This window comes from Suncus etruscus, chromosome 17 (genome assembly GCF_024139225.1).
Source record: "Suncus etruscus isolate mSunEtr1 chromosome 17, mSunEtr1.pri.cur, whole genome shotgun sequence".
NCBI lineage: Eukaryota > Metazoa > Chordata > Mammalia > Eulipotyphla > Soricidae > Suncus > Suncus etruscus.
The window spans coordinates 5,612,724-5,635,726 of record NC_064864.1 but is presented as its reverse complement, the minus strand read 5'-3'; the positions used below and the strand labels follow the sequence as shown (position 1 = coordinate 5,635,726).

General features: G+C 44.8%; 1 protein-coding gene across 1 annotated transcript in view; it reads left to right on the top strand.

The window, feature by feature from the left end:
• The window catches only part of REEP3 (receptor accessory protein 3), an 80,900-nt gene that overhangs the window by 16,564 nt on the left and 41,333 nt on the right, over positions 1 to 23,003 (top strand). Inside the window, exon 2 of the mRNA XM_049790623.1 lies at positions 1,186 to 1,258. Within this exon, the coding sequence (XP_049646580.1) occupies positions 1,186 to 1,258 (73 nt within the window). The remainder of the gene's footprint in view (positions 1 to 1,185; positions 1,259 to 23,003) is intronic.

Below are 23,003 nucleotides of genomic sequence, written 5' to 3'. Positions count from 1 at the left end.
TCCTCGTCCACCCCATAAAACACACTGTCCTTCTCTTTAAACTGAAACACCTGTAGAGAAGAGAGAGCGGTAGCTCTAAAGGCAAAGCCTGCAGAGAGGGGGCCGGGCGGGTCATTTTGCCGAGGTCCCCGATGTAAACACTCCCTGCCATAAAGGCCTCTTTCAGGCTACCAGAGTGAGGTCACTGGATGTGGGGCTGAATAAGCTGCTCACACAGCGTATCCCACTCCTCCTGGGGCTGGGGGACGCCAGGCAGTGCTGGGGAGCCGAAGCCGACCTCCTCTGGAGAGCGTGTTACGCAGCCTGTTGAGTTCTCTCTTTGCTCAAAAATCTGAGTGCTTTTTGTTCTCTAGTCCAAGCTACCTAAACTGGAAAAAGAAAAATGTTATTAGCTCAGACTATAGCTCCGTGATAAAAGAACATGTTTCAAATTCATGAGGAAATGCTTTTTTGTTGTTGTTTTTTGTTTTTTGTTATTTGGGGCCACACCCGGCGTTGCTCAGGGGTTACTCCTGGCTGTCTGCTCAGAAATAGCTCCTGGCAGGCACGGGGGACCCTATGGGACACCGGGATTCGAACCAACCACCTTTGGTCCTGGATCGGCTGCTTGCAAGACAAACGCCGCTGTGCTATCGCTCAAGGCCCTGTACTTTTTTGTTTTTGTTTTAGTTTTGTTGTTTTTTTTTTCGGGCCATACCCAGCGGTGCTCAGGGGATACTCCTGGCTGTCTGCTCAGAAATAGCTCCTGGCATGCATAGGGGGCACCGGGATTCGAACCAACCACCTTGGGTCCTGGATAGGCTGCTTGCGAGGCAAACACCGCTGTGCTATCTCTCCGGGCCCACAATTTCATAAGCATAGAAATGTTACCATAAGTTTAGAAGATTGGTCGGACAGCGCAGCCACAAACACTGTCCACTGCCTGCTTTGATCCCTGCCTACTTCTGCAAGAAGTGGGGTTTGGATGTTGTTGTTCGGTTTGTCTGTTTTGGTCCGGTTTTGACTTTCAGGCCACACTCGCCTTTGTTGAATGAGTTTACTTTATACACAAAAGTTTTTTGGTTTGGTTTTCTTTTGGGGCCACACGAATTTAAATTCATATCATTTATTGCTGTTGTGTATTTTTCACGTACTTTTTAAAAGCATTGTTGTACCTGACTAACCTCGTCGCTGTTCCGTTTCTAGGTTGGTGTTTGGAACGCTTTATCCCGCCTATTACTCATACAAAGCTGTGAAGACCAAAAACGTGAAAGAATACGTGAGTAGATTTTCCTTGAGAATTCGTCGCTTTATGAATGACTAATTCTGTGTATCAAGATTGGGAAAGCTTTATTTTGGGAACAGTGCTGATGTTTTGGGTTAAGAGGTGAAGTAATAAAAATGAGCTTTTAGTTTACAAAGAGAACACTGAACTTGCATTAAAAAGCTGCTTTTTCAAGACCCGGAGGGTGTCGATTGGCATGGAAATATCTCTGTGCATCCCGCAAGAGCAATTGCTTAATAAAAGATGAATCTCGCATTATAACGGGAGTGATGGCTGCAGTGTCATGGAAGACCAGAGGATTGTCTCTTTGCCTTTTCAGTGACAGGCAAACCAAGACTATGTCTCTGGCCCCAGACCCTTTCTTGACCTTCCTTTTTAGGTATTGGGTGACTTTCTGATGGGCTGAGATATGTAAATCTGAGTCATATGATATGTAAATGTCTCCATCCTGCCATTGCAGTCTCTTTTCTTCTCCAGACTTGCGTTGTGATTTCTTCTTCAGTTATGGTTCTTTTCATTTCCTCTTCCATCTTCTCTCTTTCCCTTGCATTCACTGATTGTTTTTTACCTTTTGCTAGTTTCTTCCAGGTCTCCTGATTTTTCAGTTTTATTCATACTAGTTATCAATAGCCAGGTTTTGTTCCTCTGCGAATCCTTGTATCATTTACTCTCTGTGATAGTTAAATTTCAGAAACCTGCCAAAGCGTACGTAGCTTATTGGTGTTTTGGTCACTCATGGACTTACTATTATTACTACGTGATACTGTAGTAATAATATCTCTAACTATGACTCTTAGCTGAGGTGATATCCCTATCTCATGAAACTCACCATTTCAAAGTACAAAATCCAGAGCCATGTGTTGATCCTAATGTTAGTTAGTACAAGGGCTTCTTACTATCTTGCTCTAGAATATTTCCCTCGCTCAAACATTCAACCAGGGGCCAGAATGAACGAATGAAATCAAGTAGGATGCTTGCCTGGTGTGCTTCCAGCCCACGTTTGATCCCCAGCACCCCATATGGGCCACCAAATGTGTTCCCTGGGTGTAGAGTCACGGTTAAGCTCAACCTCTGCTGGGGATGACCCATAAACAATAAAAAAATAAAATTCGACCAAAACCCATGAAGCAATTTCTCTTCGTATTCTCCGTCACTTCTTGGCAACCTCCAGTCTGCTTTCAGTTCGTGTGGATTTATCTGGTTTTAGTGTTTTGTGTAAATAGAACATAACGTGGCCTTTTTTTTTATCTACTTTCTTTCATTCTGCACGTTTTTGAGACTTATCCACATTGTAGGGTGTGTTAGTATTCAGCAAAAATAAATATTTGGATTATTTATTTTGAGGCATGTTTGGATTATTTCTTCTGTGTGACATGTAGTGCCACTATAAAATATTCATAGGAAAGCGTTTGCGTGTGTATTTTTAGTTGGCTTGACATAGAGCCATGAGTCTTGGTAGGAGATCTTGGATGATGGCATTGTGACGTAGATTTCAAAAAGTCAAAGATTAAATGGTGATTTGTTATTTGTTCAGTTTTATATGGAGTAGGGACTTTAGAGTCTTTTTTTATATAAAACTAATATGTAAAATGAACTACTTGCAAACCAGTTATCTCGTGAAATGGAGTTACTTGGTTGAGCTCTGAATTTTTTTATCCTATTCTAATCTTTCGTTTTATTTTCCTTACCATTAGATAATACTTTTAATATGTGTTTCTATACAATAGGATCTAGGTTAGTCATAAGAATTGGAACCCTGGCCCAGAGAGATAGCATGAAGGGAGGGTGTTTGCCTTGCATGCAGAAGGACAGTGGTTTGAATCCCGGCATCCCATAGGGTTCCCCGAGCCTGCCAGGAGCGATTTCTGAGCTTAGAGCCAGGAGGAACCCCTGAGTGCTGCCGGGTGGGACCCAAAAACCAAAAAAAAAAAAAAAAAAAGAATTGGAACCACATTAAAGACTAGCTATACACAGCAGCTAGAACATTTATTTGCCTTGCATACAGCTGGCGATGGTTCAAACCCCGGCGTCCCATTTGGTCCCCAGAGCTTGCCAGGAGCAATTAAGGTGTGCCCCCCAAAAAGAGAATTAGCTATCGTCATTTTATACATTACTTAGAGCAATAAATATACTCTCATGGATTAATGTAATAATGTGTTAATTTACTTGATAGCACTGATCTGTACTGTTTAGAAGCCAGTGCGTATTTGGGGGGTTTCTGCATGTCTTCATTGCAATGTCCTGACTTGTAGTAGCCATTGATATCAATGCTTTGAGCTTAGTGGACTGCACCACACCCGCCGTCAGGTGCCTTCCACCCCCGCCCTGTGACACAGTTGAGCTGGCAGTAGCGCAGATGTGTTTTGCTCAGCCGTGATTGCCTGTTTGTCACCAACACCCCATCAATGAAGGAGCTTTGTCTTCCTCTGACTCACTTCCCTTAGCATGGCATACTTCGTCTGTCCACACTGTGGCAAATCCAAGATTTCTTATCTTCCTTCTTTCTTTCTTTCTTTCCTTCTTTCTTTCTTTCTTTCTTTCTTTCTTTCTTTCTTTCTTTCTTTCTTTCTTTCTTTCTTTCTTTCTTTCTTTCTTTCTTTCTTTCTTTCTTTCTTTCTTTCTTTCTTTCTTTTCTTTCTTTCTTTCCTTCCTTCCTTCCTTCCTTCCTTCCTTCCTTCCTTCCTTCCTTCCTTTCCTTTCCTTTTCTTTCTTTCTGCCACACTCAGTGGTGCTCAGGGATTACTCCTGGCTCTGAGCTCAGAAATCGCTCCTGGCGGGCCTGGAGAGATAGCACAGTATGTTTGCCTTGCAAGCAGCCGATCCAGGACCCAAGGTGGTTGGTTCGAATCCCGGTGTCCCATAGGGTCCCCGTGCCTGCCAGGAGCTGTTTCTGAGCAGACAGCCAGGAGGAACCCCTGAGCACCGCCGGGTGTGGCCCAAAAACCAAAAAAAAAAAAAAAAAAAAAATCGCTCCTGGCTTGGGGGATCATAGGGGATGCCAGAGAACAAACCACGGTTCATCCTGGATCAGCCGCGTGCAAGACAAATGCCCTACCACTGCGCCATCGCTCCGGCCCCAATTTCTTATTTTCTTATAGCTAAGTAGTAGTAGTCCATTATGTTTATAAACCATAGTTTCTTTGTCTATTCATTCGTTTGGGGGTACTTAGTTCATTTCCAGATCTTGGCCATTCTCAGAAATGTTGCCGTGACATAGACATGCTTACATGAATTTTGAATTCATGAAATAATGTTCTTATTGCCTACTTCCTGGTACGAGCACTTCTCAAGTCACAGGTAGCAAATGATTTTTCTCCAGTAGCCATGAACCAATATTTTATAAAAACAAGAAATGAATTACTAGGAAAATGAAAATAAAAGCTTGAAACATAAGAAATGCCACCCAGAATGAGTTGTTCTGTTTTATTTTGGGGTCACACCAGGCTTTTTTGGGAGCTTACTCCTGGCTTTGTATTCAAGGTCATTCCCTTGGGGAGTGAGTGCTGAACAGTGTCATGCCCTCAACCCAAAGGTGTTTTATGGGGTTTCTGTTTTTGTTTTGGGGCCACACCCGACAGTGCTCAGGGGTCACTCCTGACTGTCTGCTTAGAAATAGCTCTTGGCAGGCATGGGGGCAGAGGGATATATGGGACACCGGGATTCGAACCAACCACCTGTTTTGTTTTGTTTTGTTTTGTTAATTTTTATTTTTGGGCCACACCTGGTGACGCTCAGTGGTTACTCCTGGCTCTGAGCTCAGAAATTGCTCCTGGACTGGGGGACCATCCAGGGTCAGCCTTTGCCAGGCAAATGCTCTCCTGCTGTGCTATTGCTCCAGCCCCAACATTCTGGTTTTTACTTTGGATTATTTTACAAGTTGAGGGTTAATAAGAAATATCTAACCCTGACATTATCTATTTTATCATGTAAAAATAGTTTAACCTTGGAAAACTAATTGAACATTCTTATTCAAACTGGTAAGAATAAAGCCATGGCTTTAACACCTTGGTTGATTAAAACGTGTTTGTATATTTATGTATTTGCACAATTGCTTTCAAATCGCTAACAAAGGAGGACTTTTCTTTTTCGTTTTGTTTTTGTTTGGACCACACCTGGCAGCACTCAGTGGTTACTCCTGGTTCTGTGCTTAGAAATCACTTCTGGCAGGCTCGGACGCCACCTGAGGTATCGGGGATCGACCCTGGGTCGGCTTCACGCAAGGCAAATGTTCTACCCGCTGTGCCGTAGCTCTGGGCCTCATAGGACTTATCTTTTTATAATATAGTACTGGCTAAAAAAAAAAAAAAAAAACTGAACATCTTTGAGTAGAACCAAATAATGAGCAAAACTCATTATTAGGGAAGTGGAAAGCCAAGGGTCTGGAAGCGACCTGCTGATGACTTGGCCATCAATTCTGCTTCACAAATGAACGGAGAGCAAAAGGCAAAAACCACCGGCCTTAAGACAGGAAAAGCCAGAGCCACGAGAGCAGCAGGTAGAGAGCTTGCAAGGCACGCAGCTGACCTGAGTTTGATCCCCAGCACCCCAGCTGGTCTCCCCAGTTCCTCTAGAAGTGGATCCCTGTGTCGAGAGCCAGGAATGAACCTGAGCCAGGCTGGGTGTGGCCCCCAAAGACACAAAAAATAAAGGGCAAAAAGCGTCTTTTTTTCACAAGGAAAAACCATCCTGATGGTCCTAGCAACTAGTTTTCTGTCATTGCTGCTTCTAGAGACTGAACTGTCGTCATGGAACCGTGCTAGCGTCTTCCACCGATGCCATTTCCCACCGATTCAGAATCCTTTGGTCTACGATTGTTTCCAATCGGCCGCTGTGACAAATGACCCCACCGGCCTAGAACAACATAAATGTCTTCCCCTGTGCCCCTGGAGGTCAGGAATCAGAAATGGACCTCCAGGCCTTCGTTTCCTCTGCAGGCTCTAGGGGAAATCTGTTTCCTCGCCTCACTGGAGGGGATGGCTGCTCGAGTTTTGGGGCCCTGACTCTCTTCCTCTTCAAAGGCAGCAGTACTGCGCACAGTCTTCCTTAGGTCCCCCTACTCTCTGAATCCCCCGACCTCTTCTTTCTACCTCGGATTTGTGCTTCCACTGGACTCCACTGCTTAGCTTAGGGTGCTCCCCCCATCTTTGACCTCATTTGCATCACCTGATCAGCGGTTTCTGAGTGCAGAGCCAGGAGTGACCCCTGAGCGCCGCTGGGTGTGGCCTAACAACCAATCAGTCAATCATTAAATAAAGTTTAAAAAAAAAAGATTTGCAGTGCTGGGGCTGGAGAGAGATTAATAGCGGGCAGGGCACTGGCCTTGCACACGTCTGACCCAGGTTCAATCCCCACCACCTCTTACGTGTGCCCCCCCCACAAGCCCCCATCAGGATTGATACCTGAGCACAGAGCCAGGAGGAAGCTCTGAGCACAGCCGGATGTGTCCCCCAACCCACCCAAAAATTTATTTTGGAGGAGAAAACTTTTTCTTTACATACCATGAAAATATCTCACTGATCCTCACCTGCAATTCTGTAAAATGGGGTGAAAGTGTCTATTCCTGTATTACAAGCTCAGAGAAACGCAACGATGTACCCAGGGTCGCGTATGTCATAGAGGCAGAATTCATGCCACGTTGAAATGCAGATTTTTTTTCCCCTGCTACCATGAGACCTATTGGAAAGTACACCAAGATCCTAGCTAGCTTCACCAAAAAAAAGATGCAATAGCACAGCGATAGAGGTTTGCCTTGCACGCAGCTGACCCAGGACGGACCTTAGTTCGGTCCCTGGGGTCCCATCTGGTCCCCCAAGCCAAGAGCGATTTCTGAGCACAGAGCTAGAAGTAGCCCCTGAACATCACTGGGTGTGGCCCCAAACCAAAACAAAACCAAAAAAAGGTGAAATGGTTCATTTTTTACGATAGATGTATGGATATATTCTATGAAGGACAATGTTTTGCCTATCCATAAGCAGGACCCCTAAGCATATAAATCACCTGTGATTAAAATGGTGGAACGTGAAATCAGAAGTTTGGATAAATTCTATAGCAGATTAGGAGTTCTTTAAATATTCCCAGCCCAAATTTACTCTGACAATCAATTGTATTTTCTTGTTGAGTCGCAGCTGGACCCTAGACATTCAGTATAATATAATGGATTTTAGTAGATCTCTGCTCATAGTTTTTTTTTTTCCGCATAGTCCTTTTTTCTATGTGGTAATCCCACCCAAATTGAACTTAATTTGCATATAGTAGTTTGTAATAAAAGTAACCTGAAAAATTCTTGGTTATATTTGGGGGTTACTCTAGGCTCTGCCCTCAGAAATCACTCCTCAGGGGACCATATGAAATTCCTGGGCTTGAACCCGGTCGGTCTTAGTGCAGGACAAATGCCCCTACCCACTGTGCTATCTTGCTGCAGCCCTCTTGGCTATATTTTAAGTCTTTTACATCACCTATATTTTATTTATATTCGTGGGTGTCACCAGAATATGCCCCATCAAATTCTGTTCTTTTTTTGTTCATTGCTAAACTCCCATGCCTAGAAGAGAACATAACGTATACTCATACTCAATATTTTTTAATAAATAAGGAAAAAGAATCGATTTCCTAAGTCCAGGTCAGATTTAAATCGCATTTATGAAAGCATGAGATGAAGGCGCGTAAATCCCCGGTGGGTCGGCCTGATGTCTCAACTTTGAATCTTCCCGGCCACACACAATCCAGTCTCGGTTATCCCAGAGCCCAGTTTCTCAGGTACCCTCAGTTATTAACCGGATTCTATCTAATCCTAATATCTAATACCTACTTGGAAATTGTTTTGAGAAAGCAGACATGTTGGGGTGACTTTACTTCTCCCCCCACCCCCCAACTCTTCCCATGCTCCTGGAGTCTGCAAATAGTAGGCTGCACCTGATAAAGCAGATGTTTGGTGCAAATCACAACAAATGGAAAGTGCTGTGTGTTTTGGCAACCTTCCCTTCTTCCTCCGTCTATTTTTAAAGCAGACCTTTGCTAGGATATAATTTCCTGTGGAGCTGGGCTGCTCTGGCCCCCTTCAAGTCTTGCAGTCTGCCGATAATTGAAACGTGAACTTACAGAAGATTTGGTGCGACTTTGCATGTTTTCTTCAGGCTTAGCCTTCCCATGATTTGAAAATAGGGTGTTTACTCCCAAGTCCGGTGTGATTGCTTTTCTAGGAACCCAGAGTTCTTTTCTCTCTCATTGGGAGAAAATGACAATGAGATGATGACGGAAATCACCCCCACCCCACCCACCCCCCCAAGAAAATCAAAATCAGACATTCGGTCTTGAGCTTTCCTGCGAAGGAGAACAAAGGACGGGGGACTTTCTGGGCAACTCCTCTTTCAAAGGCCTTGAAATGCCTTTCATGAAACCCTATTGATTCTTTGAAAGGGACCCCATTTTTTAACTGCAGTTGGTATTGGAGTTCTTCTCAACTGGTAAAATCTAACGTCTGCTGGTTTTAGGGTGGAAATAAAATATACTAAAGATTTTTTTCCTTATCCTTGAATGTCACGAGATGTTACCCAGGTACTAGTAGTATATATTTTGGGGGCCTATTGGGTCAAAGGTTGAGATACACCCAATATTATTCAGAGCTCCCTCCTCACTCTCTGCTCTGACAAGTACTTGGAAGACAGTAAGGTACCCAGGATCAAATCAAGGTTAAGGTGCAAGACAAATGCCTACCTTAACCCTTGTTCTCTCTCTCTCTCTCTCTCTCTCTCTCTCTCTCTCTCTCTCTCTTCTCCTCTCCTCTCTCTCTCTTCTCTCTCAGTCTCTATCTCTTCTCTCTCTCTCTTCTCTCTTTGCTCTCTCACTGTCTCTCTTAGCCTCTTAGAGTTTGTTTTTGGATTGAAAGTGTTTATTTTAGAGGCTAGAGAGATCATAAAGCAGGGAGGAGGGTGCTGACTTTGCATGCAGCTGACGAGGGTTTGATCTTTGTCATCCCACCTGGTCCTCTAACCCCACTCTCAGTGACCCCTGAGCACAAATCCAGGCATGAGTTCTGAGCACTGCCAGGTGTGGCCCCAAAACAAAAATCAAAACAACACATTTATTTATTCTATCGAAAGGTTTTAATAAGTTAGAAAAAGCAAATATGATAGCCCGTTGATGATGGTAGGACTTGGGGGCCATTTTTTGAAGATAAATTTTGTCATACCACTTATTTATTATTAAATTACCTTTAATCTCTTATCAGAGCTGTATGTGTTTAAAATTTTTCAAAAAACATACCTCTGTCACAGATTTGCAAAGCCAGCCTACTCTGGTTCATTTGTTTTTGGATCTTTAAACCCCCCCCACCCCCCAAGAACATATTTCCAGTCCTAGAAAAGGGAGAAAAGACTGCCAGATAGAAATGGGCCTCTCTACTCTATCAACAGACTTACAGCCATTCTCTGTGTCTTCTGTCTGTGTTAACCAATTCTTTTGTTTTTGAAGATTTTTATAAGTTCTTTTAAGTCATTTGCTACTTATCTGTTTCCTTCATGACTCCAAATTGTTTATATTCTCTGCTCTATTCTTTTGGAGTGAGGTCTTTTTTTTTTTTTTACTTATGTTAATGTTATTTTGATGGTGACATTTGTATTGGACGTGTGATTATAGGTGTTTGTTCAATCTACCATATTTACTCAGATTTCCAAACTGAGCTTGTGAATGGATTACTTGTCGTCGAATTAATTACACCATGGTGTCAAGGAAAATTCATTTTATAATTAACATTCATTTTTAAACGAGTGGACATGGGAGATAGGTTGTGACTAGTGACTTTTTCAGCCTTCTCAATAAATTAAAATTTAGATTCAGGGGCCAGAGTGCTATCACAGCCTTGCACATGGCCAACCCAGATACCATCCCTGGCACCCCAGATGGTCCCTTGAGCCTGACAGGAGTGATAATTGAGTGCAGAGCCAGGGGTAACCCCTGAACACAGCCCCAAAACAAAAAACAACAAAAAAATAAAATGTAGCTGACATACAACCAATGTACTTAACTTGAGTCATAGTTCTTAGTAAATCAAGGTTTGATCAATGAAATCACAACTTGAATGCAGCTGGGACATTATTCTCCACCCCTTTTTCTTTCACACCCTTTAATGAAATAAATCTACGTAGGGGGCCGGAGAGAGAGCATGGAGGTAGGGCATTTGCCTTTCATGCAGAAGGTCGGTGGTTCGAATCCCGGTGTCCCATATGGTCCCCCAAGCCTACCAGGAGCGATTTCTGAGCATAGAGCCAGGAGGAACCCCTGAACACTGCCTGGTGTGACCCAAAAAGCAAAAATAAGTAAATAAATAAAGCTACTTAGATTCCTTTTAACTGCATCATCATGGTTATTGTGTGCAAACTGTAGTCTTTTCTTTTTTTTTTTTTTTTGCTTTTTGGGTCACACCCGGCAGTGCTCAGGGGTTACTCCTGGCTGTCTGCTCAGAAATAGCTCCTGGCAGGCACGGGGGACCCTATGAGACACCGGGATTCGAACCAACCACCTTTGGTCCTGGATCGGCTGCTTGCAAGGCAAACGCCGCTGTGCTATCTCTCCGGGCCCGCAAACTGTAGTCTTGATGTGTCTAACGTAATTATTTTTTTATATAATACATGTTAGAATAAAACTTGTTAGAGGGCCAATTCCAGAGATTATTCAGGGGACTGCAGGGTGTTCAGAAGATTTCCAGCAGTTCCAAGGGCTGGGGGCTGGACATTTGGTGCCAGGAACCAAACCAGGGACCCCCACATGCAAAATTCCATTATAACGCTTTGAACTATATCCCTGGTCCTACATGTCAGTATATAAATTGTGTTTGGTTTTTTTGTTTGTTTGTTTTGGTTTGGTTTGGTTTGGTTTTGGCTTTGGGGTCACACCCTGCAGCGCTCAGGGGTTCCTCCTGGCTCTAGGCTCGGAAATCACTCCTGGCGGGCTTGGGGGACCCTATGGGATGTGGGGATTCGAACCACCGTCCTTCTGCATACAGGGCAAACATTTTACCTCCATGCTATCTCTCTGGTCCCAATACATAAATTGTTAAGAAACTAATATGGTGGGGCCGGCGAGGTGGCGCTAGAGATAAGGTGTCTGCCTGGCAAGCGGTAGCCGAGGAAGGGACGCGGTTCGATCCCCCAGCGTCCCATAGGGTCCCCCAAGCCAGGGGCAATTTCTGAGTGCTTAGCCAGGAGTAACCCCTGAGCATCAAATGGGTGTGGCCAGATAAACCAAAAAAAAAAAAAAAAAGAAAGAAAGAAAGAAACTAATATGGTTATATTGAGACAGGAGAGACAGTACAGCAGATAAGATACCTACTTGTCTTACAGATTTGATCTCTGGTACCACGGATGGTCCCCACCCCATCCCCAGTCCTACCAGGAAGGATCCCTGAGCACGGAACTAGGAGCCTGCTCTGAGTGTCACTGAGTGTGGCCCAAAGACCAAACAGGCCGGGGCCAGAAAAATAGCATGAGGGGTAGGGCATTTTCCTTCCTCGAGCGGCTGCCCCCGGGTTTGATTCCCAGCATCCCACGTGTTCCCCGAGCCTGCCAGGAGTAATGTCTGAGCACAGAGCCAGGAGTAAGCCCTGAGCACCTCCTGCTGTGGCCCAAAAACCAAACCAAACAAACATACAAAAAAACAGACCAGGAGAAAGAGAGATAGTATGACAAATAAAGCATTTGCCTTGCACACAAGTGACCCTGGTTCAATCCCAGGCATCCCTGGCAGATGTCTGAAGTGATAGCTGGGCACAGGGCCAGAAGTAAGCCTTGAAGTTGGTCTTGTGCCAGGAAACTTCAGGGGTCGGGTCGCTTTGTAGTTAGGCCAAGGTTATTCCTTTCCATGCCCCTCATATTTTGGTGGGCCTATGCAAACAACAATTGCCACTCTAACACCGTTTTTACTGTGCTCCTTTGACTCTAATCCTTTAAAAAAAAAACACTTAAAATTTGAGGTTAACTTAAGCTAATATGCATGTACATGGAAATGTAAAAAATACTATGCCTCTAAGGTTTAAGGGGTTATGTAAGTTTTATGGCTTTGGATTGCCTTGTGTGCTGTTAGGAAATATTATAATGTGTTACAATCTGGGGACTTGAGGGACAAAGTAATTGTACATGGGTTCTGTTTTATTTATCTTAATGTTCTTTGGCTGAAAGCCCAAAGTTCAGATATCAGCAAGGGGACTTCTTCTGAAAATTATGTTATGGGTGATTGTCCTTCCACTGTAACTACCTTGTCCTCTTTTTTTGCATCTTTGTTCTCATAATTAAATATAAAAAATTAAAAAAAAAAAAAAAGAAGCCTTGAGCACCACTGGGTGTGACTCAGAAACTGAAAACGAAAAAATATAAAGTCATCTCTATCTTCTTTTTTTTTCCAAAATCCAATTTCCTCGTACTAATCTCAGGATCACTACGTGTAGATCCATTTTGGGACCAAGTGTTAAATTCAAGGTAATTGTAGACTTGAAGAAGAGTGTCGAATGGATGCCTCACAGTTGCTTCTAAGATCTGAATGTTGACTAGCATGAATTACCCCTTAACTTCTGGGGTTTGTTTTATTTAGTGTGTGTGTATGTCTGTGTGTCTGTGTGTGTGTCTGTGTCTGTGTGTCTGTGTGTGTGTGTGGTGCCAGAAACCAAACCTGGGGTCTCACATATGCAAGGTGTGAACAAACTATTTTCCATCTCCCTTTAACCTTTCTTTTTTTTTTTTTTTTTTTTTTTTTTTTTTTTTTTTTTTTTTGGGCCACACCCGGTGACGCTCAGGGGTTACTCCTGGCTATGCGCTCAGAAGTCGCTCCTGGCTTGGGGGACCATATGGGACGCCGGGGGATCGAACCGCGGTCCGTCTCCTAGGCTAGCGCAGGTAAGGCAGGCACCTTACCTCGAGCGCCACCGCCCGGCCCCCCTTTAACCTTTCTTGAAGTAAGTCAAAAGCATTCCCACTATTCTTTCTCCAGGAAAGCCAAAATGTAGCTAGCCAATCACAACCGTCTTGTCCTTTTCTGGCGTCAAGTCCAAATGCTTTGGAAACACACACACACAGCAAAGAAAAGAATTCTCACAGTCATGTTTCAAGCTAAGAGGCTAACAAAGTCCATTTTCTTACTAATACCTAGGAAGACTTTTTACCAACTGTAGTGCCAATGGAAATGGATTTTTTAAATAAATAGATTTTTTTTTTAAAGGAAAGAAATGAAACAGCCACAGAAACTGTTGTTGCTATTAAAGGAAATGTTAAGTCGTAAATTGGAGGGAAGCCTAGCCACCTCCACCCAGATCCCTAACGATGGAACAGTTTAAATCACAAAAACTGCAGCAACTGTCCCCCACCCTCCGGTGTGAGAAAGGGTTCTGAGCCAGCCCCGGATTTTTGGCTTCCTGCTTCTCTGCTCAGAAAGCCTGATCTGGGGCCAGAGCAATAGCACAATGGTAGGGCCTTTGCCTTGCAAGTGGCCTACCCGGGAAGGACCAGGTTTTGATCCCCGGAATTCCATATGGTCCCCCAAGTCTGCCAGGAGCCATTTCTGAGAGCAGATCCAGGAGTAACCCCTGAGCACCGCTGGATGTGCCCCCCCCCCACCAAAAATGGACTAAATTAATTAAAAAGGACTAAAATCTAAATAATTTATTTCTGTAATTTTTATTTTTTAAAAATAAAAATTACAGAAATAAATCAGAATTCATATTCTTTTTTTTTCCTCTTTTTAAATAAAGGGAGGGGACGGGAGGGGTGGGCAGAGAGGAGGGGAGGGAAGGGGAGAAAAAGGGAGAGGAAGGGAGAGAAAAAAGGGAGGAAAGAAGAGGGGAAGAGAGGAGTGAGAAGAGGGGAGAGGACAGGAGGGGAGAAGGAGAGAAGAGTGGAGCAGAGGGGGAGAGAGGAGAGCAAATTCATATTCTTAAAACAATAGTTGTAAAAGCCCCCATTTTCAAAAGGATAAAAAGATGTAAACCACAAAAGACATTGCTAAGTGTCCTTCCTATGAGTAAATCTAACCATTAATCAGATGACAAGCTTGAAGTTGCCAGGGAGGGGGGAAAAGTGAACAGCAGTGAAAATGGGGCTGGAGCAGAGGCACAAGCGATGGGGCGTTTGCCTTGCGCACGCTAACCTAGGACAGACTGCGGTTCGATCCCCCAGCATCCCATAGGGTCCCCCAATCCAGGAGCGATTTCTGAGCACAGAGCCAGGAGGAACCCCTGAGCATCACCGGGTGTGGCCCAAAACCCAAAAAGAAATAAAAATAAGAGTGACAAGAGAAAAGAGCAGGATCTAACTAAGTGGTGCTAGCTTTATGTGTCTGAGAAAATATTAAAACAATGATTTTCATTAAAATTTGGAATATGTTATAATAGGAGGCTTACCCGGTCTTTAGTGTAAGGAAACATTATTTATGCTAGTTTTTTGTTTTGTTTTGTTTTGTTTTGTTTTTTGGTTATTTTTTGGGCCACATCCTTTTGATGCTCAGGGGTTACTCCTGGCTAAGCGCTCAGAAATCGCCCCTGGCTTGGGGGGACCCTATGGGACGCCGGGGATCGAACCTCGGTCCTTCCTTGGCTAGCGCTTGCAAGGCAGACACCTTACCTCTAGCGCCACCTTCCCGGCCCCTATTTATGCTGTTTTTTTGTCCTTCTGCCGGGTGCTAGAACGCAACTTGGGATTGCTCAGATCTGTATGTCCCCTTTTCATGACGTCATTTCAGTAGGAAGCCAACTGCAACTATAATAATGAGACTGTCGGCCAGATTGCCGTCGTGCTGTGAAAGGTTCTCCTAAAAATATAAACGCTTGAGCTGTTCTTGTAAATTTTAGCCAAGAAAAATAAGATCTTCCCTCAAAACATCCTGTAGTTTTAAAATCTTACGAACTGTTACTTCAGAAATGTAATCAAGGTAACATCCTTTAAAAAAAGGAAAAGTTCTGGAGTCGGAAAGATTGCACGGAGGTAAGGCGTTTGCCTGGCATGCAGAAGGACGATGGTTCGAATCCTGGCATCCCATAGGGTCCCCTGAGCCTGCTAGGGGCGATTTCTGAGTAGAGCCAGGAGGAACCCCTGAGCACTGCCGGGTGTGACCCAAAAACCAAAAAAAAACCAAACAAACAAAACAAAACAATAAAAAGGTTATTTCAGAGACCAGAGCAATAGTACAGCAGGTAAGATAGGCAAGGCGTTTACCTTATCCAGTCTGGGTTCGATCCCGGCATTCTCTATGGTCCCCAAACCTGCCAGCAGTGATTTCTGAGCACACAGCCAGTAGTAACTCCTGAGCAAAATAAAAACTAGATCTTTAGTGAGCACTAAGTTGTTGTGATAGTTTTTTGCATATAATTGCTTTTCATCTGCAAAATAACAAATAGTGTTAGAGGCCTCTGCGTGTGACTCGATCAACTGACAACTTGCTATGACATCTATTTAAAAAGAAAAGCATTTGAACAAAAATAACCATAAGATACAACAGAAGGATAAGGATATTTATTGTATTTCCATAATTTCTCATTTCCATACTCTACACAGAATAGCAGTACTTGCAGTCAGGCGTCTGTCTTTTCTGTTCTTTTTTTTTTTTTTTTTTTTTTTTTTTTTGGTTTTTGGGCCACACCCGTTTGACGCTCAGGGGTTACTCCTGGCTATGTGCTCAGAAATCGCCCCTGGCTTGGGGGGACCATATGGGACGCCGGGGGATCGAACCGCGGTCCGTTCCTTGGCTAGCGCTTGTAAGGCAGACACCTTAGCTCTAGCGCCACCTTCCCAGCCCCTCTTTTCTGTTCTTTTACCTTTTCCTTTCCATCCTCGTTTCCTTCCTTCTTGGTTTTCTCTTTCCTTCAATCTCTTGGTGCCACTCAGCACATTTCACCCAAGACTTTCACAAATTCGTTCCCTGTAGCACCCAACCAGCCCTCTTGATCCCAATTCTCCTTTGCTCTGTTCCCTGCCTTTCTCCTCACGCATCCAAACGTGAACCCCTGTAAGGCCGATTAGATATAGTTTTGAACTACAGTGACTCGGCAATGCGATTTTATTTTCCACTCTGACCGTCTTTTTGCTTCCTGAAGTCGTTTTCCAATCATTGCCTCTCAAGAAAGCTCTTTTGCCATGCAGCGGTCCAGAGGCCAAGTTCCTACTGGGAGACTGATTATTGGAGGCTTAAAGTACACTGTTGAACTTTGACTAGAAAACTACAGTTTGGAGAGAAAAAAGAGCGGTCTCTCCCCAGAGAATGAGAAGCTCCGTTCATTATGTGATAGTCACAGTCTTGCCACTCACCAAAAAAAGGCCTATCTTTCAGCAGCTCGGTTTCAGTTCGCTTGTGGGAATAGCAAGATGGAACTGACTGTGAGTATGAATTCTCAGCTAATGTGGAGGCAGTTATCCTGAGACTAAGAGGTTAATGTTACTCTCTGCTAAATTCTGTTCCTAGGAACATAAGCAGTTCTTGCTTCTCACATCTTCTTTCCAACACTCCTTTTTCATTATCTAGGGTTTGGGGTCTTGGTTTTTCATAATTTTTGTTTGTTTTGTTTTTGTTTTGGGGCCACACCTGGCAGCACTCATGGGTTCCTCCTGGCTCTATGCTCAGAAATCGCTCCTGGCAGTCTTGGAGGACCATATGGGATGCCGGGGATCAAACCCAGGTCTGTCCCAGGTCGGCAGCATGCAAGGCAAATGCCCTACTGATGTTATCACTCCAGCCCTCCCCCCCCCCCTTTTTTTTTTAAATATTTTTGTTTTGGTTTTTGGTTTTGGGGCCACACCAGGTGATGCTCAGGGGTTACTCCTGGCTGTCTGCTCAGAAATATCTCCTGGCAGGCACGGGGGACCCTATGGGACACCGGGATTCGAACCAACCACCTTTGGTCCTGGATCGGCTGTTTGCAAGGCAAACGCCGCTGTGCTATCTCTCCGGGCCCTAAATATTTTTAATACTTCTTCCAACTCTCAAACTAATGAGTCCAGAATTTAAGATTGCATATGCCTTCTGTGAATTAACACCACCTAGGAAGCTGAACTCAATATTGTTTTGTGACTGAGGAAGCCATTTATGGGGACAATCTGGCTCATTTCAGTAATTTCACTAATTTTATATTTTTAGGTAGAGTGTTTTAGGGGTGTATGCCCCATTTTTGGCCACACCTAGTGGTGCCCAGTGTCTATTCCTGGCTCTGTGCCCAGAGGTCATTTCTGCCATAGCCACAGCCAATGCAGTGTCAGAGGTGGACTGGCGGGACCAGCAATCTGCAAGGCAAACTCCTTCCTTCCTACACTGTCTCTCCAGCTCTCTGTTGAACTTGACACGGCATGCATTCGTGTGGAGACTTTCTCACAGGCAGACATTCTTTGAGGTCCTTGGCTGAATTCCCAGAAACTGCAGGTAAAGCATGTTGCTCTGAATTGAGGTTCTAAAAGTGGGATTCCCAAATATCTCTAGGCCTAGGACAGACATTCTCAAGTGGGGGCACTGAGAAAAGACAGACCCCAAAGCTGAGGAAGCTCAAATCAGTCCTAGCCTAATAGTCTCCCCTATAAACACCTCATCTTCCTTTTTTTTTTATTATTAAAAAAAAAAAAAAAAACTATTTTCATCCCTGGTCGCTATTCACTTCGGATTGAACTTCTGCGAGCTTATTTTTAAGCATGCTTCTAACTTGGCACAACGCTGGGAAAAATCCCCATAACTCAGCCATCTGGATCGGATAAAACAGGGAGTTTTTCTCGTTGGTTTCTCACATTTTGTTCCTCTCTGTTTTTAATGGAGAAAATTCATCGTGAAGTCACCAAATTATTGCATATTTATCTTAATGAAACGGGGGGGGTGGGATGGAATCTTCCAACTCTATACTGTTTCTAAAAACAATTCTATAAATTAGAAGCTATCTGTTGCCTTTGAAATGCAGTGCAGGATGGCTATGGTATGAACTGACTTAGAAAATACTTAATAATGGTCAGAAAATAAAGTTCTCTGGGTGGTCTGAAACTCAGCCGTGTTTATTTCTTTACAGACTCAGCAAAGCTTGTTTTTTTCCCCCCAGTGAAACATAATTTTACAGTTTGCGCTTTGGATTTACTTAACGTGGTTGCGCTGGGAACCATGAGGTATATAGAATTTTTTCCATATTTATTTAAAGACAAACAGTAATGGCTGTATGATGGAGAGAATCCGAAATCAAAGGATTTAAAAGTTTAAGCTCCCGTAACTTTGAAAACAACTTTGACAAACACGTTAACATGATGAGCTGCTATTGTAGTTGGGAGTTTCTTGAATCATTTTGGCTCTTCTAACGTCATCATTTCAGACGTGAGCATTTAAGAAAGAGCTTCCCTTACTGATGGTTTTACCAGGGACCTGAGGAGGAAAAGGCAGTTCATTGCCTATTGGTTGTGGTAGCCCAGGGGAGAGGAAGATGTCGTACAAACCATTATGTACATGGACCACAAGGGAAAGGGAAAATAACATCGCAAAGAGCGTATGTGTGACCTGTAAGGAGGGTGGGGCCATTGGTAGGCTTTCCTTTCGTTCGGACGAGACAAAAGGGTCATTTCTGGGGACCAGAAAGGTCGTAGGTGACTAGCATTAGGCCGGGTCTCTGCCACTGCGCTTCGGGCTCCATCCGGCCTCCTAGGCCCTGCCAGAATTCACTCCTGAGTACTTCCAGTGTGGCCCCAAAACCAAATAATAAAAAATTAAATTATATAAGTATTATATGTTTATATATCAATAATAAAATTTAAACGACGGCATAGAATAAAATGCTAGTGGTTCGATGTTTCGGACATTGTGTTGCTAGCCGTCTCTTCTTATGTCTTTAATAATTCTTAAATGAAAATTAAAAGGAAGGTACAAAAACCGTGACTTCACGGCTGGACTACCAAAGAGTTTTATTGTCCGGGGAAATATATTTTAGTATTTTGTGCCTTGAGTTTAGTTAATATGGTTGCAAAAGGAGTCGTCATGATAGGTCCTACCTTCTTTGGTGTTCTGGTGTTTCGGCCACACCTGATGGCGCTCAGGGGTTACTCCTGGCTCTGTGCTCAAGAATTGTTCCTGGCAGGTTTGGGAACCCTATGGGATGCCAGGAATTAACCGGCGTCCATCCTGGGTTGGCTGCATGCAGGGCAAATGCACTACCGCTATGGTATCGCTCCAGTCCCAGCACAGTATTTGTTTGTTTGTTTGTTTGTTTTGGTTTTATGGGGGTTACACCCAACAGCACTGGGTTACTCCTGGCTTTGCACTCAGAAATCGCTCCTGGCAGGCTCGGGGAACTATATGGGATGTCAGGAATAGAACTACCTTGTATCCTGGATCAGCCTCGTGCAAGGCAGCCGCCTTTCGCTGTGCTATTGCTTCGGTCCCCACTGGATTAATTCAAGTGGCAGCTAATAATGGCAGGTCACTAAGGTTTTTGTTTTTGGGCCACACCCGGCGATGCTCAGTGGTTACTCCTGTTTCTGCGCTCCAGAAATCACTCCTGGTATGTTTGAGGGACTATCGGAGATGCCAGAGATCAAACCCAGGTGGAACCCAGGTCAGCCGTATTTGAGGCAAACCCTACCCGCTGTGCTATTGCCCCAGCCCCTTTGCTTTGGTTTTTGTTTGGGGGCCAAACCGAACAGGCTTGCTTCCTGGCTCTGTGCTCAGGGATCACTCCTGGCAGGTCCAGGGGGCCTCTGGGGTGGTGCTGGGCCAGCTGAGCCAGCCATGTTCAGGCAAGCACCCTACCTGCTGCTCCAGGCCCCCCACTCTTTTGAAAAGAACTGGACAAATGACCAAACTTGACCTTCAAAGGATGGTTAAGTAGAAAGTTCCACCTGAGGGCCTGGAGCCTTGCAAGCAGCCGATCAGGACCAAAGGTGGTTGGTTGGAATCCCGGTGTCCCATAGGGTCCCCCGTGCCTGCCAGGACCTATTTCTGAGCAGACAGCCAGGAGTAACGCCTGAGCACTGCCGGGTGTGGCCCAAAAAACAAGAAAAAAAAAAAAAAAAAAAAGAAAGTCCCACCTGAGCAACTTCCCACCACAAACTCTCATGTGTGTGCGTGTGTGTGTGTGTGTGTGTGTGTGTGTGTGTGTGTGTGTGTGTGTGTGTGTGTGTGTGTCAAACTGTCCCTCTGCCCTCTCTTGTTTGTTTCTTTTTGGGGGGATGCCGCAGATGATCTCCCAACCCGGGAGTAGCCCTGAGTACTTCCAGGATCCGCCAGAAAACTAAAGCAAAGATTGAACAGTCAAGAAAGAAGCTCTCAGCCTTGAACCTTTTGAACCCTTTTCAAAAGGGACATTCGTTTCTAAGGAAAAGGCAGCCCTCCTTCTCATGTGTTTATTTTTTGTTGGTTGGTTTGGTTGGACCACAGCACGCTGGGCTTGATGTTTACTCCTGGCTCTGCACTCAGGTCCATCTCTGCTCCATTTAAACAAACAAACAAAACAAAACAAAACAAGTTTCTGAGCCAGAGAGATAGCACAGAGGTGGAAGCATTTATTTTGCGTTTCCATCTCCTGCCCACATGCGGTTCCCTGAATCCTGAATACCACCTGGAGAGATCTTTGAGTGCAAAGCCTGGAGTCAGCCCTGAAACCCAACACCCCCCCCCCCCCCCCGCAAAGAAAAAACAAGCAAACAAAGTATTAAAGAAAGAAGCCAGGCCTCTTACAAGACAAGTTTATATTATTCACCGCGTGTTTACCTCCTCTCCACTATCTGGCTTCTCTAGAAAGGAATAAACAAACTACGCATGGGCCCTATGTTTATTTGACATGCCGTATTTTCGTACCATAAGACGCACCTTCCCCCCAAATGCCACCGAATGCTGGGGCTGAAGCCTGAGTGCAGGGGAGGAGAGCACCTAGAAAAAAGTCGGGGCGTCTTATAGAGCAAAAATTGTGGGCCGGAGAGATAGCATGGAGGCAGGGCATTTGCCTTTCATGCAGAAGGACGGTGGTTCGAATCCCGGCATCCCATATGGTCCCCCGAATCTGCCAGAAGCGATTTCTGAGTGTAGAGCCAGGAGGAACCCCTGAGCACTGCTGGGTGTGACCCCAAAACAAACAAACAAAAAAAAATTCAATAGATATTGAGTTCCTTCTGTGCTAGCCACAGAGGATGCAGTTGTGACTAAAATAAAATCTTTGTTCTTCTGGTTTTTAGTAGGGGAAGGTCTGGGTGTTGGGGAACCCAGTAAATATTTGTTAGCTGTGTCTGTCCCGTGTGGTGTGTGCTAAAAAAGAAAAGAAGCCTAAAAGGGGGATTTGGAAGCAGTTGACCGGGGGAGCTACACCTGGAGGTTGTGTCACAATTTTGGGGCTACCGTCAGTTCTCTGTGAGGGACTCCCTTCCAGCCTAGGAAATATAATATGTGGCTCTGGGAATCCATTCCCAGCCCTTTGAACTCTCTCGCTGGCCCAAAAGATAGGAATTTTATCATTTCTTTATTATTATGTGGGGAGGGGGCTTTTGGGCCACACCTGGTGGCGCTCAGGGGTTTCTCTTGGCTCTGTGCTCAGAAATCGCTCCTGGCAGGCTCAGGGAAGGGACTACATGGGATGCCAGAGATCAAACCCGGGTTCATCCCAAGTCAGCCATGTGCAAGGCAAACGTCCTACCACTGTGTAATGGCTCTGGCCCATGAATTCTAAAAATGATTTTGCGCCTCCCCACAAGTCCATGTGCAGTGCCCAGAACATTCCAGGGATCCTCAGCTCAGCGGTGAGAATTCACAGTCTGTTTGCTGCCGTGTGAGCGCCTGGCTGTGACCTGGAACTGGGCGGTCAGCAGGGTCGCCTGGCCGTCATGCTTGGGGACCTTGCAGGGACAGTGATCGAGCCTATCGCTTTAAGGATCTCCTTGGCCTCCAGTAGAATATTGGTGAGAGGAGGGTGGAGAAGGGCTTCTCAGCACTATCTGAGCCGAGATCAGAAGCCATCGAAATAGCTGTCTGCATGGGTGACTTGAGGAAAGGCCACTCAGGCCCCAGGCCTTTGCACTTTGTTCCCTGAGGGACAATTAACTCAAAAGAAAGAGTCAAAGGAAGGGAGGGTCTAGCTGGAACAGAATGGGGTAAGAGAGACAGAAAAGCAGCCAATGAGATCAGAGAATTAAAAAAAAATCAGGAGCAGATCATTTTATTTTATTTTTATTTATTTTGGGGGGGTTGCTTTTTGGGCCACACCTGGTGGCGTTCAGGGGTTTCTCCTGGCTCTTCACTCAGAAGAATTACCGTGGAGGCCAGCAGAGGAATGCCATGATTGGAGTTTTCTATCAAGAAATGTTGATATATGGGGCCAGAGTGATAGCATGGGGTTAGGGGTTTTGCCTTGTATGAGCCATCCTGGGACAGACTCGAGTTCAATCCCCAGCCTCCCCTATGGTCCCCCGAGCTTGCCAGGAGTGATTTCTGAACTCAGAGCCAGGAGTAACCCCTGAGCGTCGGTGAGTGTGGCCCATAAACAAAACAAAACAGAACAAAAACAAATGCCGGTGTAAACCAAGCAAACCCAGAAGAGCACAGTGACCTAGTGAGATGCTGTCAAAATAGCCACAAGAGATGCCGGCAGCCATCCCGGCTGGAAAGGTCCCGTGCGTGGTTCCCCTCCATCCTCTTGTCTCCTGACAAATGCACGATGGTTTGGTCTTTGAGCATCATCCATGAAGCCTTGATCTCTTTTCCTTTTTGGTTTTTGGTTCAGGTGTTACTCAAGGCAATGTGCTTAGAAATCGCTCCTGGCAGGCTT